The sequence below is a fragment of the Thermobia domestica genome, chromosome 3, assembly GCF_964235325.1.
Source record: "Thermobia domestica chromosome 3, izTheDome1.hap1.1, whole genome shotgun sequence".
NCBI classification, from domain to species: domain Eukaryota; kingdom Metazoa; phylum Arthropoda; class Insecta; order Zygentoma; family Lepismatidae; genus Thermobia; species Thermobia domestica.
The window spans coordinates 54000285-54018009 of record NC_137456.1 but is presented as its reverse complement, the minus strand read 5'-3'; the positions used below and the strand labels follow the sequence as shown (position 1 = coordinate 54018009).

The following is a 17725-nucleotide window of genomic DNA, read 5'->3' as shown; positions in this document are numbered from 1 at the left end:
TTTAATTTTTAACGGTGATCCTTCATTTCATTTTGTCATTTCGTCATTTCATTTTGTTTTATCCTTCCTTAATTTTTTCATTTCTGGTCTCGAAGGGGGGGTCCGGACCCCCCGGACCCCCCCTTGGCTACGTGCCTGCCTACCATGATAATAAATTGAAATCAGAAAAACATATAAAATATATGGGTATATTATTAGATCGGAAATTAAATTGGAAATTACAACTACAATCACTGAGTAAAGAACATATAAAATATTTAAGTTTAATTAAATGTCTATCCTCAAAGCGATGGGGAATCAACCCATTTACGTTATTACCAATACTACATCAAGGATATATTTCGAAAATTTCATATGGTAGTATATTTTATAACAAGTCTGGTTTATATTATAAATGCTTAGAACAATCAATATATAATTTAACAAAAATAATATTTTCACAACCGTCATTCTGCCCAAAAATGGCCTTATTAAAGGAATCAGAATATACTCCATTATCAATATTATTTTCTATGTTGGCATCAAAATTTCTATTAAAAGCATTTGATAAATCAAAATCACCTATTATTACCAAACTTCAACAGTTAGAAATATTACTTAAGAAACGAAATCTTCCTTACACTCGCAATTATCCATGGATAGTCCAAGCTTATCTCAATTTTAAAATATTAAACACGAGGGTACATAAAGTTCCATCTCTTCCATGCTTTGTCTGGAAGTATAAGGTTAATACGACACAAATAGCAGTGATGAAACCTACTTATATCTCGGTATCAAATGAAGATCTAAAAGAAAAAAATTATCAACATTTATGGAAAGAATTTAAACAAAAATTTGATGAAGATGCTACATTAATCTATACAGACGCATCAAAATACAATAATATCAATGTAGGAGCAGCAATATATATACCATCTAGCACAACAACACTTAAGTATAAGTTACCCATTAATACAGCAATATTTGAAGGAGAAGCATTTGCCATCCGGCAAGCATTATTATACATCAAAAAATATAAAATAGAAAAATCTGTTATCTGCTCAGATTCGTTAAGTGTGCTAACAGCATTAAACTCTATTCACTGGAACAACTCTACAACCTGGAGCATCCTGAATATTAAATATTTATATCTTAACATGACTGAAAATAATTATAAAATTTATTTCACTTTTATTAAGGCTCATGTTAATATTGAAGTAAATAGTAATATTATAGATAAAGCGGCGAAAACAGCATGTATAGAAGGACAACCAACGGATATAAAATTATCATCCAGAAATTATTTTAATCTTATCAAAGAATATCATAAGGATGAGTTAAACAAATGGTATGACAAACAACAACCACTGCCTGGTGAATTTTATTGGTTAATTACTACTACTATTCAAAATTCAATGAAACAAAATATTAAAACATGGACTCGCCGAGAAATTATAATTTACTACCGCCTTATTTTTGGAACAGCGTTATCACCTCTAAAATTATATCAAATAAGAAAAAAACCCACATATCATTGTTGGTGTGATAAAGGAATAGGAACTATTAATCATATTATTTTGACTGTGAATTGTTTCAATCTCTACGTCCCCAGCTATTAAAGCAGTTATATTCTTATCTTGGATATGCACCTTTCTCCTATAAATACATATTGGCAACTAACAACTGGCTACCAATCAAAGCACTAGTACATTTTTTTTGTAAAATCTGATATAAATATTTAAAAAAAAAATCACTACATAATATTACTAATGGATCATATGAAATACAGTGAAGCAATATGCAACAACAAGAATACTAGAAAATCTTTTTATTCATCTTTTTACTAAACCAGATATCAATTACGACACAGGAAAACCTGATAAACATTGCACTCATAGTGAAAATAGATCAATAGAAACAGCAAGTCAAAATGGGAAATATATTACTTTATTGAAAATTTATACTATTTGTTGTTTATAAATTCTTTTTGGAAAATGAATAACGAATTTATTCCACATTTATAGCACATACTGGTGAAAAACCTGGTGCGCCCATAGAACACTGATAATATGTGATCTGTGCTGATAATAGTGAACAAGACAAGACAAGACAAGAGGACGAAGATAGTAAGGTTATATAAGTATATGAATTTGGAAAGATTCAAAGAGATTATTATCAAGAGAGATCAGAGGTATGATTTAAAGGAAGAATAAAGCTTCTAGATTTATATAAGAGTGAGCACATGAGTTTGATTTGTGGTGCAATGAATTTACGGATAGTTTAAAATAAGCATAATTCAAAGCTAACTAAGATTTGCCAAAATCATCCTTTTATATTTTTAGTAACACAGAAGGTATATCTTTCGTCAAGTCTATGACTAATCTCCGGTAATGTTATGTGTAGTCCTAGTATATTGATTTCTATTGTTGAGAATCCAGAACGTACTTAAAGAGGAAAGATTGAGTTTTAGAGCGTAGGGATATTAATTAATGAACGTTTACTAGTGTGATATCGAAAGAATAGTTGTGTCGTGAAGGAAAGATAATGAAACATTGTGTGTTTTTTTTTAAAAATATTTTTTTGCTGCAAAAGTAGCTCACTTTGATAAATTATGATCAAAAGTGCATAGCATTTTGCGTTGCAATATTTCGTTTCATCGCATTTCTATGATTTCGTATCACAAACTACGATGCGATACCTCTTTTTAAAAAAGCGGGATAATTTTGGAACTGAGGGCCACAATGAGAAAATCATCATGTTTGCAGGAGAAATGAATTGATATTACTTAAGTGTAATTACTAAGTACTGGCATAACATTACCTAACCTAACCTAACCACGAAAAAATGCAGAAAATATTTGTAGCAAGGAAGCACGAAATTTAAGCAAAATATTTTGGCCCCCCAGTTCCAAAAATATGCCGAAACGCTAATTTGAGTACTCACCGCAACCTTAAACAAAACATAAATACACAAATGTATGATATCAGGGGGAAGAGGCATTTCAGAAAACATTAAAAACTGATTTTAATTGCAATGCTTGTTATGTACTTTATAATATTTAACATAGTATTTGTCTAATTGCTTATTCTAACTTTTTAAAATTTTACTCACTGGATTTTTTTTTAATTTTGTATTTTCTTACTCTAATGTTTGCAATTAAGAAATTAACAGATGACTATTTTCGCTTTATATTTATTTCCTTAGACTGTGCTGCTTAGAAAATAAAATGACGATTTACTAGAGCAACGATGAGCAAGACCAACTAGAAATAACTGGAAAGCCTCGATTTGAGTTCAGAGATATGAGGAGCATTTTCGTCGATCCCAATGGAGTCCTCTATTGGACGATTTAATAGTGACGTTAAAACATCTCTTGTGTGTTACAGTCTGACCATCGCTAGTATTTTCGTACTAGCTCTAATACCTTTTATAATATTTTGATGTTCTAGTACATTCTAGGGATGCCCTGATCCGGATATGGCCGGATCCGAAGATCCGGATCTCGAATTTCGGATCTGGAGTACTTGGGGGTTTCGAGTTCGATCCCAGCCCCCGCCAAGTGAACTTTGTGGTGGACAAACACCGTGTGCGTGGGTTTTCTCGGGGTTCTCAAGTTTCCTCCCACTTTCTTCATTCCACCATTTCATTAATTTCTCATCTTCACCGTCTCCTTTAGCCTAACCGGCATAAACGTGGAAGGTAAAACTCAACGATGTCATTTCATTTCATTTCGGATCTGGATCCAGATCTCAGATCTGAAAGTTATATTTACTCCTTCAACAAACTCCCGACCTCAGAAGGGCAAGCCATAAGTTAGGTAATAAAGTCATACAACGAACACAACCATATCGCTATCCTGAAATTCTCGTGTGTATGTTTAAAAATCTATTGTTGTTCCACGCCAACCAGTCTGTATTTTTTGTTGTATATACCTTCTAAGTGAAAAATATTCATTATTACATTTGTTGATGGTTGGACTCTAGTTAGTCAGAAACTACTATTAATAAAGAGTTTGTTTTGTCTAGTATTCCTGCAATTAGAAGGGCCTTATCTAAAAGATATTTCATTTGTATATGAGAAAAGAAGAAAGTTTATTTTCTAAGAATAAATATTTTCAATGTGAAGCTAACATTAAGTTTCGAAGAGGAGCTAAACAGAAGAATTTGTTACCATTTACATCAGTTTTCAGACAATACAATATACTCTGAAATAGGAAGAAATCAAACTTGGAAACATTTTACTAAAGAGAATTCGACAGAAAGTGCAATATGTAAATATTGCAAGGTTAAAATAAAATAAAGAACAAAGGTAGCACAAACGTGTTATGAAAACATTTAAAAAGCACAACAACCTACTATATCAGTGAATCCGAAAAAAGTTTTAAGGAATTTTAGATATTCAATTTTATCATCATAACTTCAGATGCAGGTTTGGATACGAATCAAGATATCAGATTCGAGATCTGGATCCAGATCCGAATTTCGGATCTGAGATCCTGATCCAGGTCTGAGATCCGAATTTCGGATCCAAATCCGAGATTCGGACCGAGATCCGAATTTCGGATCCGGGTCTGAGATTCGGATCCGAATAACTAGCAATAACCCCACTAGTAATAACTCTATAGATCTAATGCAAATGAATGAGAAAACTTTTATAGAAACTAAGAAATGGTTCAAGGCAAACGGATTTCTTCTCAATGAAGATAAGACTACTCAGCAAGTATTTTCATTAAATGAATGTCCGGAAATGTCAAATAATGTGAAATTTCTTGGCACTATTCTTGACAGGCAGTTAACATGGAAGGCACATGTAGAATATGTATGTGTAAAACTTTCAAGAACGATAAGTTTAATTCGAAATTTAAGAGACATTGTACCGAACAACTATATAAGATCAGCCTATTTTGCCTTTTTTCAGAGTACCTTAGAATATGGAATATTGTTTTGGGGGAGTAGTAACTACATAAATGAGGTTCTGTTACTACAAAAAAAAAAAAAAAAAAAAAAAGGTCATCAGAATAATCAGTTGGGCATCATACAAGGAACACTGTAAACCATTGTTTTGTAAGTTGAAAATTATGACTGTTGTAAATTTGTATATATGTAAAGTTTTAGTTTATGTAAAACAAAACATGTCAGATGTGAAACGTAGACAGGATATTCATTCATGCAACAGAAGATATGCTAAACAAATTGATGTGTCATACAGCAGGCTAACAAAAATTAAAAATAGCTATGCAATACAGGGTGCAAAGTTTATGAATAGGGTACCAATAGACATCCAAAAGTTATCGCTCACTCATTTTAAAAGCAAACTATATGATTGGTTAATTACTGTACCATATTATAATATTAAGGAATTTGAAGAAGATAAGAGTATATTGAAATAGGGATTAAAAAAATAGTTGTAAAACTGCATTTGACGTTGTCTATTGTCTGTCTACAGACTTAACGACAATAAAAATATTCTATTCTATTCGACAATAAAAATATTCTATTCTATTCGCATCCGAGATCCGGATCCGAAAATTTTTGGCCATCCCTAGTACATTCACCAACAAATCTAGTACTTCGCTCCTCTTCTTTTCTCATAAATACATGAGAGAAAAAGGAATCATGAAAATTAAGCAATGTACGAAAATTTCACCGTTCCTGGTAACTTTTTCTGCCTGTTTTCTTTCAACAGGATATTTGCAAGAGCGGAAGTGGGACATAGGTGCCGTCCGGTCACCTCCTCCAACTAATAAATGACCACAGTAAACAATATTACATATTTGTTGATCCGTTTAAACAGTACGGTATTAAGGAATTAAAACTCCATTTTCTAAATAAGCCCATTTTTTGATATTTCTTGTTTTCTCCCTACATCCTCAATATTGTCATACTAGTGTTACTTTAGTGATTTACAGTAATTTCTAATACGACAGTTAAGCAAGAATTTCTCTAGGATTTGTAGTTTGGTGGGATTAACCCTTTCGGTATCCGATGGTACAATTTGTACCATACGGGTGTTTCATGGTACATTGCTTTATAACTCTCCTATTTGAGTTTTTTCGTCCGTTTTTTTTTCAAGTCCAGAGGCATTGTAGAGGACCTTACGTATGGTTTCACACCTTCCTGCGTCGAGACATAGGAGGTGGTGACGTCATAATTATAAAATATATATTTTCTTTTATTAAGCCTATGTTCATTATTTTTTGGCGGGCTTATTTTTGCACGTAGAAGATTGAAATTTTGCACAAACATTCAGTCCACCGAGTAGTATTTACCAATTTTTTCAGATTTCTGCGTTAAAACAGGGGGAATCCAGAGGGGCAAAAAGTCGAAAAAAGGGATATTTTTACCAGAAATTCCTTTTTTCAGGATTTTCCCGCCTTAGATACATGATGAAGACATGTGAATGGTACCGCCTGAAATGCAGTTCTATTCTGAAGAGAATGATGTGCAAACCATGATCCTAGGGTAATTAGGGATGTCTCAGGGAACTTTTACAAAATATCCTTCTGTATACGGGAATATGGGACCTTGCCGGTATATATTTTCTTTGGCGGGCTTACTTTTGCACCTGCAAGATTGAAATTGTGCATAAACATTCAGCCCACCTAGTAGTATTTATCAGATTTTTTTCAGATCTCTGCGTTAAAACAGGGGGGTCCAGAGGGGCTGAAAGTTGAAAATTGAACATTTAGACCAAAAAAATCCCTTTTTTCGGGATTTTCCCGCCTTAGATACAGGATGGAGACACGTGAGTCATATCGTCTGAAAGGGAGTTCTATTCTGAAGAGAATGATGGGCGAAACATGACCCTAGGGTAATTAGGGATGTGTCAGGGGATTTTAATCAAAATATACTTCTGTATAGGGGAATATTGGACATTTTCGGTATTTTTTTGCAGACTTATTTTTTCACCTAGAAGATTGAAATTGTGCACAAACATTCAGTCCACCGAGTAGTATTTAACAGTTTTTTCAGATTTCTGCGTTAAAACAGGGGGGTCCAGAGGGGCTAAAAGTTGAAAAAGGGATATTTAGACCAAAAAATCCCTTTTTTTTGGATTTTCCCGCCTTAGATTCATGATGGAGACGTGAATGGTACCGCCTGAAAGACAGTTCTATTCTGAAGAGAATGATTGGCGGATTATAGTTTTAGGGTAAATAGAGATGTCTCAGGAAATTTTTTACCTGAGATCATGGTGTTTTGCGGTAATTTGGGGCATTGTGGGGATTCTTGATAAAATTTCTCCCGCCCTTAGTATTCAAGATAGAAACTTGAAATTTGGCACACACATTCAGTATACCAAGTACTATTTAGCAGATTTTTTGAGATCTCTACGTTCACACAGGGTCGTTCCAGAGGGGCCCAAAGTGTGAAAAAAAAAATTCCTCCGAAATTTTCCCTTTGACATCACTTTTCCCTCTCCTGGTATATGGTATGAGCATGCAAGTGATACCATTTGAGAGCCAGCTCCATTCTGAAGATAATGAAGTATGAACCATGATCCTAGGATAAATAGTGACGATGCAGTAGCTGCTTGACTGAAAGTCTAAAAAATACCCAAAAACCCCGGATGCCGAAAGGGTTAAGGCCAAACTTGGAGGGTGCAAGTGGTTTTCACCGTTTGTATTGAATTTTGACACAAAATATTAAAGTTTGAGGTTTTATCAAGAATATGGGGTCATTCTCCCTATCCACAGGGGAGGGAAGCTGCAGGAAACCTTTTAATAAGATATTAATATAATAAAATATCATAAATAGGGTCGCACGGGGTATAGATTAAATTTTAGTACTTTTTCTCCAGATATAGTACTTTTTTTTTTTTTTTTGCATAGGTTAGTACTAAATATTTTTGCTGGGTGGTCACACTGGTTTCTTATTACATCAATGATCTTGAGACTGCTCTGTTCAGTATATGATTTACCTAAGCTTTTGGTATTAGCGAATATGAATCATATTCCTTAATTTAAATGCTGATTAATCTTAAGCAAGCTATAGAAAATCACTAAAAGCTGTAGTGTTTTCAAACAACATTAAAAGCTAGGATAAACAAATAAGTTACATAAGCTGCATTAGAGAGATATAGTAGTGAGGTAAAAATAATATATAATGTATGGGTGACTGCCACATAAGCCATCGTAAGAGATTAGGAATCTGATTATCACTTGATAAATGACTAAAAATCCACATTTCTTGTTTTTCTGCAAAGGATTTTTTTTTATTTAATTGACGCCTGCCTACCAGTTACGTACAGATATACAATGCGCAGTGGCGTATTTAAGGAATGCTTCCGGGCTTAAGCCCCCCGAAATTGTATTTGCTATATTTAAGTAAATGAAATATCTTGCAGAATGTTCACATTTCCAGGAACGAAGTTAGCAAAGCCCCCCTCCCCCCCGAAATAAAATCCAAAATACGCCACTGACAATGTGCATCCAAAAACGCAACGAAACTAAGCGAAACACTACGGGAATATATATTCTTCGTTCCACTGGAAAGTATGACAGCCACAGTGAGTAGAAGCAGAAGAACAGAAAGCCGAAAATTTAGGGCAGGTGCTATTTGCTAACAATATTAGATAAAAAAAAAAAAGTAATATACGAATATTAGTAAAGAACTACAAACCAATGTGCAGCACAAATACTGCAGAAATTTGAACATAATTCCCTTACTCCACCATTTTTCGATTTTCCCTTTATTTTCACTTCATTTGTGTAGACAGTACTTTCATACGATTAATATTTTCCTTTTCGGTGAAATCAAATTACTTTATTCACACTAAAGTTGGAAGAATGGATTTGAGTTTTGCGTCCCTTTGAGAACCGAGGCTATATGAGGTGTGAATCTAAGCTTAACGTTTGATCGAACCACATAACCTGCCACCGTGAATCAACCTCGGGTTTCCTGTGCAGAAATACAAAGTGATCGTGTAAATGTGCGATGGGGGAAGGGGGTGGAGATCCATACTATTAGTGTCACGATAATGGTCGCATATCGTTGGTGCATGCTTTCCCTACTGGAATTGCGTGTTAATGACGTTTTTAATGTTTATAACTGAATGCTTCGTTTACATGTTTAGTGTATACATAAACACCGTCCTTTAAAAAAATGCTCTTCGTTTCTAAATTACTACAGAAAGCTCCCACATGGCTATACGGGTAGTGTATACACCTTATGCGCTAGAGGCCCAGGTTTCAATTCCGGTGGAAGTTCATATGTTATGGGTCCTATGTTAAGGTGTAATTTCATGTCTCATATAGCCCCGCCGCTGAAAAGAACATTAAACTCAAATCAAAATTACCACACCTTTCCTGTAAAATTCCAACTTTTGACACCAGGATTTATACTCTGTCTCAATGACACTTTGGCGCCAGAGCGCTCGACCTTCCGCTTAACTCTCCTTCCATGTCTACTTATGTGCCTAAGTTTTCTCAGGAGCCCTAAACTTCCTAGTGGGCTATGAAACAATCTTTTCTTGCAAGCATTTGTAGCGAAATGGAAATTCGCTGAATGACTATTTAAGGCATTCCAATATAAGAAAAAAAGCGAGGCCTGTAGCTTGTTTGTACATTCGAAATATTTTGTCATTATAGAGTCTTTAATGATAAGGCTTGTTCATTGCATTTGTGTTGTCAAGTTTGTGAATTCCGTACTAAGGTGTGGTAAGTGGCTACTATACAAGTTAATATTGCATTAAATTCACACCAGTACAGGGTGTAGTAGAATGAACACGCGGGAGGTTATACAAAGTTTGTGATAGCTTGCTTCGCTTAGTTAAAGTCTAAAACGTGGTTCCCAATTTTGTTTACCTAGCGCCCTTTTGAAGCCCACCTCCCTTCCGCTCAAATTGTCATACGGTATGTGTTTTTTGTCTGACCCATCTGCAATTTCAGATTCAGCATTAAAATCTCAAATCTTCAATACCAATAACAATAATAATAAGGATATTTACCATATTTTTATTTTTAGCTCCTTCGTAGCCATATGTTTAGCATACGCATCTCTGGCCCAGGAGACCTGCTTCGATTTCCAGCGGAACCTCATGTAGTTCGAATTCCACATTAAGCAGTAGTCCAGGTATCGATATAACTGATGTTGAAAGGGACGCTGAAGTCGAGTGCAATGAAGTTCAATTTACATTCTCTCTCCAATTGAAATCGTTATGCGGGCACAAACAATGGTAGCCAATAGCAACAATATATCACAAGTTGGTAGCTTTTTCTCGCTCAATTGCACCGAGCTTGGTTTACCTACAAGGATACAGGAATGCTAATTGTCGCAAAATACTTCTAAAACAGGTCTACTTTCGGACGGATATGAAGACAAACTGGAGTGTGCCATGTAAAGTTAATCCGAGAAACATATTTCTTGTGTCTTGGAAAATGTATCAGGGCCAAGACAATCGTAGCACCACAGGGTAACCGAAACCCCATTTTTAGATATAAATTTGAAAATAAAACAAGATGTTGCTTTACAAGGAACACGGACTATCAACATATTAATTTTGCACATAATCAACTAACATATAATCTAACAAAAATTTTAAATTCCTACTTGGACGAAGATTACTTGAAGATAGTAGGCCTTATCCAAAGTTGTTTTGAGTATGATTAGCGTCATACTAAAGGTCTGACTGCAAGAACCATATGTTAGTCGAGCTCTTTAGCTGGCTCTAATCATGTGTCAGAACGACTGTGCATAAGACACAGTATATTTATACCGCGCAGAAAGTGAACATATGGTAAATCAAGAACTATAATACAAAGTTTTTAACATTTAAAAGTATTTACAATTTCCTCTCTCTCTCTCTCTCTGTCTGTCTGTCTGTCTCAGACACACACACACACACACACACACACACACATATATATATATATATATATATATATATATATATATATATATATATATATATATATACATACATACATACATACACACACACAATACAGAGAAAGAAACGAATGTATGAATCCAACTAGCATATTAGCTTGAACTTGAAACTTCGTAACATCATTTGCTAGTTCTTACGTCATTATTCAATTCGGGCAATAAGAGTGCTACTTTAGCCATGTATTGAATTAAACTCTTGGGATTGGCGAAAGTGCGTACTGCAAAATTATGAAGATATACGTCACAGCTTCGACACGCCCGCTCCGCCATCTTTGTTGGCTCAACACAAGTTAAAGTTGAAAACTACAATATTCTACGTGCTTTTGCTTCAAATTTTAAGCAGACAATCGGAAGTGAGTCTGGTAAATAAACCAATTGAGGTTGGTTAGCCCAGGCTCCATTGAAGATCGAACGAAGGTCCTGAGCTCTAGCTCAAATGACATCAAGGCCCACTGAAGGCAATGAGCGCTATCCACTTGAGGGTAATGAGCCCAAGCCCAGTTAACCGTAATAAGCCAAAGCGCGAACAAGAACCTGAGTGAACTCGAGAACAATTTAAATTAGTGAGAGCATCCCGAATGCGCACGAGCCCCACTAAAAGTAGACCCCAACTCCGTTGAAGGTAATGACCTCAAACCCAAACGAAATTATTAAACGCGAGATAACATGAGTGCAAGCCCCACTGAGTGCATTTAGTGTGAACTCCGTTGAGCGTATTAATCCCAAGCTGAGTTTACTACGATGTAAGCCAAAGTGCGATCTCATTTGATGGTAGCGATCCCGAGAACAAACTAAATTAGTAGTCCGATCGCGAATGGACCCGAGCTCCGCTGAGGATAGTGAACCCAAACTCATATACAATTGTAAGCCCAAACCCAAGTGAGCACGTGCCAGAACGAAGTTAATGAGCATAAGCTCCAAGGAGGCTAATCAGTGCCAGCCACATTTAGGGATGTCAGCCGAAGTAAGCGCGTACCTCAACAGAATATTGAGCACATACCATGCTCGGGTAATCAACCCCAGCGGAAACGAGTGCAAGCCCCATTGACGACAGTGAATTCTAGTCCTATTGATAATAGTGAGCCCTTGTCTAGTTGGCGGAAGTGATTTTAGGATTTTATATGTCTGGGCATTCGGCATCTATGGCTATTTAGCCCGTCACGTTTGAGGGATGACAACTTTCGAAGAGCACACTATCCGGGGAAGAGAAAGGAAGAAAGTATTAGGGAAGGAAGCAAGCGGCCTAGGACCTATAAGTTAGGTATCACCCCGGCATTTGCCTGGTGTGAATGAGGAAAACCCAGGAAAACTTCATTCAGGGTGGATGGCCTGAAAAAGCATTTTATACTTTTTCGACCGAGCGACCCTACCTTGGCGGAAGTGAGTCCGAGTGCTAATTGAGATTGCTGAACCCAAGTCATACTGAGTGTAGTGAGCCAAAGCATATGCCCGAAAGAAATTAGTGATCGCGAGCTCCATGGAGGCTAGTGAATGTAATCTTCATTGAAGAATATGATCCCGAGCCTGAATAAACATGAGCATCAACGAGTATAGTGAGGGCGAGCTCTACTGAAGGTAATGAACTCAATCCCAAATGAGTGGAAGCTCCAGTGACAGCAGAGAGCTCGAGCCTCACTGATGGTTAGTAAGTTCGAGCCAAGTTGAGGGAAATGAGCATAAGTGATCAGGAGTCCAATTGAGATTACTGAGCTCAAGCTTAAGTAAGAGATAGCACGAAAGAAATTACTGAGCGCGAGCTCTAAGGAGGTTAGTGAAGGTGAGCATTATTTAAGGATGTAAACCTGAGTAAACATGAGCTTCAAGGAAAATAGAAAGCACGAGCTCTATTGAAGGTAATGGACTCAAGCTCAAATAGGTGAAACGCTGTTGACGGCAGTGAGCCCAAGCTAAACGGAGGGAAGTGAGCCTATGTGCTAGTGGGCAGTGAACACGAGTCCAATTGAGATTAGTGAGCTCAAGCCCAAGTGAGTAAGTTCCCAATTTGAAGTATGTAACCATTTTGGACATTAAAGCAAAGATTGAAAGAAAAAGGAGTGGAATGAATACATGTTCACATACAGTGAACTTAACGTTTTGAGTAAACGTTAATGGCGGAAGATAGAGGAGCCAATCAGGTTGCGATGCTTGCTTATTTTTCAGCTTCACGAAGTTACGGGGAGAAGGATAGCTTTATACATTGCCCTCTATATTATAATATCCTTAGACTCTACTGCACTGCGTAATTTTTACTCCCACAAACTCACCTCAAAACATTCTTAAAACTTACTTTATGAGTTGTGTTGTGACACGAGAAAATGTTTGACTGCTGTTAAGAAATGAATTTCCCGATGAAGAGAATCCTTTAACGTGTTGCGTTAACTCAACGCAATTTATGCGTTTTTACCTTGGACCAATACAGACAGCAGTTATCATTGATTTTTGAGTGTTTTGGGTTCCATTATCCTCCTCAATATTTGCGAAATCTGGAACGGAATATGGGCTACATGGATTATAGTGAGCAGTCTGGTACAATCATTTTCTTGTCCTGATTTAAGTACGTTCTGATACGAGATAGATATTTGGTAAAGTTTTGAAGGATAGTTAGCAACATTGGCTCTATCACGTAATACATGAGGAACAAGTGAAGTGTTGTATAGTAGTGTAAGGAAAGCGGATACCTCCATCTTAATAAATTTGGTAAAATGGTGGAGTGATAAATATGTGCTAGTTCTAACGTTTTGCAACTGTGATATACTTAGGACAATATTAGAACTTTATTAGTTTTATAAATAGTTGTGCAGAATGGGTCGAAAGAAGAAGAAGCAGTCGAAGCCATGGTGTTGGTATCCTTTAAGTAAATAATGCTTGGTAATATGTCTGCGTATATTGTACGTAATTATAGATTGGAAGTATGCGAATATTATCAGAAAGTCTAAAAATATTAACGAATGTTATTGAAAGGGATAAAGTAGTTTCATATTTAGTTGGAAGATCATTATTTTCGGTAGTTAGCGTCTTAAATGCGATTCGAATAAATTAAGCGACCTGGAATTTTTTCTATTCAGTAAATATAATAAATTGTCTACAAGTTGATGTGGTAGTAGTCCTAGCTTATTTATTATTATAGTATGATTTTATTTTATGGTAAGAAGGAGGGGGTAATCATTTTCCAATAGGTAAAGACAGAACAGAAGGAATACGAATAGTTTTCTACAATTACCAAGGCTTATACAATTGCAATTTCAGTTTACAGTAGCTGCTATTATTTTGCGTAGAAATTCTAATTTTAGTACAAGTCTCTTCACAAATACTTATTTGGATCTTTCGAGGGGCGAAAGGACATTCCTAATACTACGTTTATAGGAGGTACCACAAAATTACGTTATCAAAGCAGTTTGATATGGATCAATTTGTAGAAAACCAGTGCAAGTTTGAATCGAATTCGGTTACGTGCATGGCGAAACTGAGTTTTAGCAAGAACATTAATCTTCAGAAATTTACGCATCAGCGCTAATAGATAATTGCGTAACGACACCTTAAGGCTTCATATGCTTTTACGCGTCCTACGACATATTTTTACGACTTCTCGTAAACCCGCATATTAATAGTTGGATGCGTGCAGTTTTACTATACGGGTCCACAGAGAAATTCAGAAAAAAACTACTTCTTTGTGTCTGCTTTCACTTTCTGTATCTTCAGCAATCACTTTTGTGGTGTGCTTTCGCATTCCCCGTTGCAGATTCACTTTAACAGGTTTTGTGCAAACTACCTGTGCTAGATAGCCGCTAAAAAAAAACATTAATGCTATATTAACAAAATATAGCCTAGCGACCGATGAGGGTTAGAAACCCGGCAGTGCTCGTTGTATTCTATCTTTTGCACAATTTACGCAAAAAAGGTGGCCACCGAAAACCTAAACAGGATTTTAATGGTTCCGCTTCTTAACTCTTGCTTGTCGTATACCCTGATTCACATTCAGTCCGTTTATTGCTTTTCTAGACTTAAGAGTGAAGTGTTGCTCTTATGGGAACAGCGATGTCAAGTTGAGAATTGAAAAGAAATGCAGAACAGATCGCACTTCTATTATACTTCCGTCTGATGTTGCCATCTCACGCAGAAAAAGAATATTCCACCACCACGACGATTAATGAATAATAAACAACTTACCACTTTGAGTCAATCTTTCTCTATATAAGCATGGCCTTATTTTGTCTTTTCTCATAAATTCAAGCTCTTTTAAAAGTATATGGAACGTGGATCTTTCGCAAATCGGGATCCGACTTTACCTGTTTGAGAACGGAATTTAGTGTTGGCAAATTTCTAAAGAAGGACTGATGGACTTTTTGTCTGATCACACTCCTAACAAATTCATTATGTTTTACAAATCGACCGTTCTTTTCCGTTTTCTTTCTTAATCACTTCTTGTTCGGTGTTACTAAAGGTTCGCGTGATAACTCGCTTCGAATTTTGAAGACGGTTGTCCTGGAAGTTTTCGTGGCTTCAGCTGTTTCACTCGCGACCCAACTTATACTTTTACGGGTTTTTAATAATTAAACAGGTTCATGACAATAGCCCTTCCTTGCTCTTCAACACTTGATCACTCACACTTAAAAGAGGTACTGGTTGTAACTTCTTCCATTTTGATATATTAACACACTCACTCACCTACGCACACACAGACACACGTGATTTTAGCAAATAGCACACGTGAGAATAGCAGAGTACGTAAATAAACACAATCAACAAAATGCCGAATGCTCAGAGACCACACACTGCACAGTAGCAAAGACACAACAGAGAATAATTTTGTCTGGAGTCTGGCATCAGTCATTTAGCGCGACAATAGATGATACAGTAGGTAATCAATTGGTCCCACCCACCGCACTAAACCGTCTTCTTATTTCCTGATGTAGTTTCTGAAACCAATGCTATTATGAAACCCAACAAAAATCACAGTCAGTTATGAACTCCCAAAGAAATTTCAATATACTAAAGATGAAAGAAGAAATACAAAATGTGTCCTACAGCAGTTCTCGCTGAAATTTTCTTCCCGACAAGGAATATATCTAATTAATAATCAAACTCAGATGTACGAGAAAAATTTCATGAATCAGTGTTGGGCTTAAGAAGTTTTGCACTTAGCATTTATTTTTAATACAAAGCAAGTCAATAGTTTTGAAAAGATGGATTATGGCTACCAAATAAAACTGAACTACCTGAGATGGAAAAATCACCGCGCAGACCATCCCCTGAAGTTACTTCCTTTTTATTCATAGTCCCCCACGTGGATGAGGGGTTACGTTCGTCGCCTTGTAATCAAAGGGTCCCGGGCTCGATTCCCGGTGGGCACACAAGTGGTTCGGATCTACTTTAAGCTGCAATCACTTTTCTGTTCTCTTTCCGTTTTTGATTAAAATAGTTTCCTTTGGTTGAAATAGAAATACGAAAGAAAAGGAGATTATAAGGAGTTTTACTTTTTCTAAAAATCAAAAAGATTTCATTCAAATCTTTCTGTCCGTACTTTTATTCCTTTTTTAACTACCTTTTTTCGTACTTGAAATCAGTGGAAGTGAACACACAAATGTAGGTTGACACCATGGTGAAATTTCCCAGCAGTTAGCAGTGCTCTTTGAGTAGACAGTTTGTCACATGCAAATGCAGCGGCAACGTTCTTAAAGCCGTTACGCTTATCATGTCTTCCCCTTCGAGTTTAAAAAACAAAAAGTAGCCATTAAAAGCTAATTAAATACTTTACAAGGAAAAGAGAAGTTACTAAAATTATTTTTGTATCGTCGGTAAATGTTTAACATTTTTAAAGATAAACTACAGTAGTGAAATCTGTTCTCTTTGACGGGGTAAGTACACAGGAGTAATAGCCCATAAGCAGCCACAGTACAGACCAAACTCGGGATAGCCTCTATGGCTGCCTCAACGTCAACATTTGTGTACAGTGTTACACTTCTTTTCACTGTTTTTTTTTCTTCTTTCTTTTTTAACGTACAAATCCGTGTCGGACGTAAAAGGGCAGACTATTTCGATTGCTTATAAATTACTCTAATACAATATTTGTTGTACTTTATCATAGACATTTCACAAACTATACATTCATCTGTAATTGCCTTATGGGAGTTTACGTGCATTTCAGGTTCGACTTTCATTTCGATATTTCAAAACAAGTACGCATTTTAGAGTGAAGTGCACACCATATTTCCATTACTTATACACTATTTTATTAAAGTATAATTAGAAATTTCTTTTGTACATTTTATAAGTCTGTGGATCCTTGTAGTAAAACTGCACCATTGGATGTATTTCAATGGCGTTTATTTCTTCTTAAATTTATTTTTATGTTCAGGTACCGTACGTTGCATTCGATTGGCAGTGAATTTATCGTCATGATTAATTGCCTTTTATCTCGCAATTAAGAGTAATGTTGATTACTAGGACAGATTCAGCATGTGTTAATAAAACTAGTTTCTTACTAATATGTATTTACTCAAGTTTTATTAATTTTTGGTGTTTTGTTGGCCTTTGTGCCACGGTGTAGGTCCAGTCATTTCAGGTCATTTATGAGGAAATTCACCGTCATTACCTTGGGAAGTGTTTGTTAAGAATTCCTTGGTGTACTTTCACTTTAAGAGGACTTTACCGTTTTTCGTTTAAATACTGCGTCCGAAAATATGTCATAAAAGCTGCGGTGGAGAAAACAAACTAACCTATGTTAGTGGTGGCCACTAGAAAGAACGAATACTGTCCAACCGAGTCAGAGGAGCGCAACAGGGGACCAAGCTGTAGTGAGTGGTTGCGTCCGTAGGAAGCAGGTGCGTCAGCGGTAGTGGGTATGTGCGTAAACGAGGATGT

The 17725-nt window shown here is 36.1% G+C and overlaps 1 protein-coding gene across 2 annotated transcripts in view; it reads left to right on the top strand.

Annotated features, from left to right (window-relative positions):
• The first annotated feature begins 13481 nt into the window (after window positions 1-13481).
• LOC145680387 (BUB3-interacting and GLEBS motif-containing protein ZNF207-like) overlaps window positions 13482-17725 on the top strand; it is a 54539-nt gene continuing 50295 nt past the window's right edge. For both annotated transcript variants that reach the window (XM_081750826.1, XM_081750825.1), the window contains exon 1: window positions 13482-13707. In XM_081750826.1, coding sequence (XP_081606952.1) covers window positions 13667-13707 — 41 coding nt within the window. In that variant the 5' untranslated portion in view covers window positions 13482-13666. The remainder of the gene's footprint in view (window positions 13708-17725) is intronic.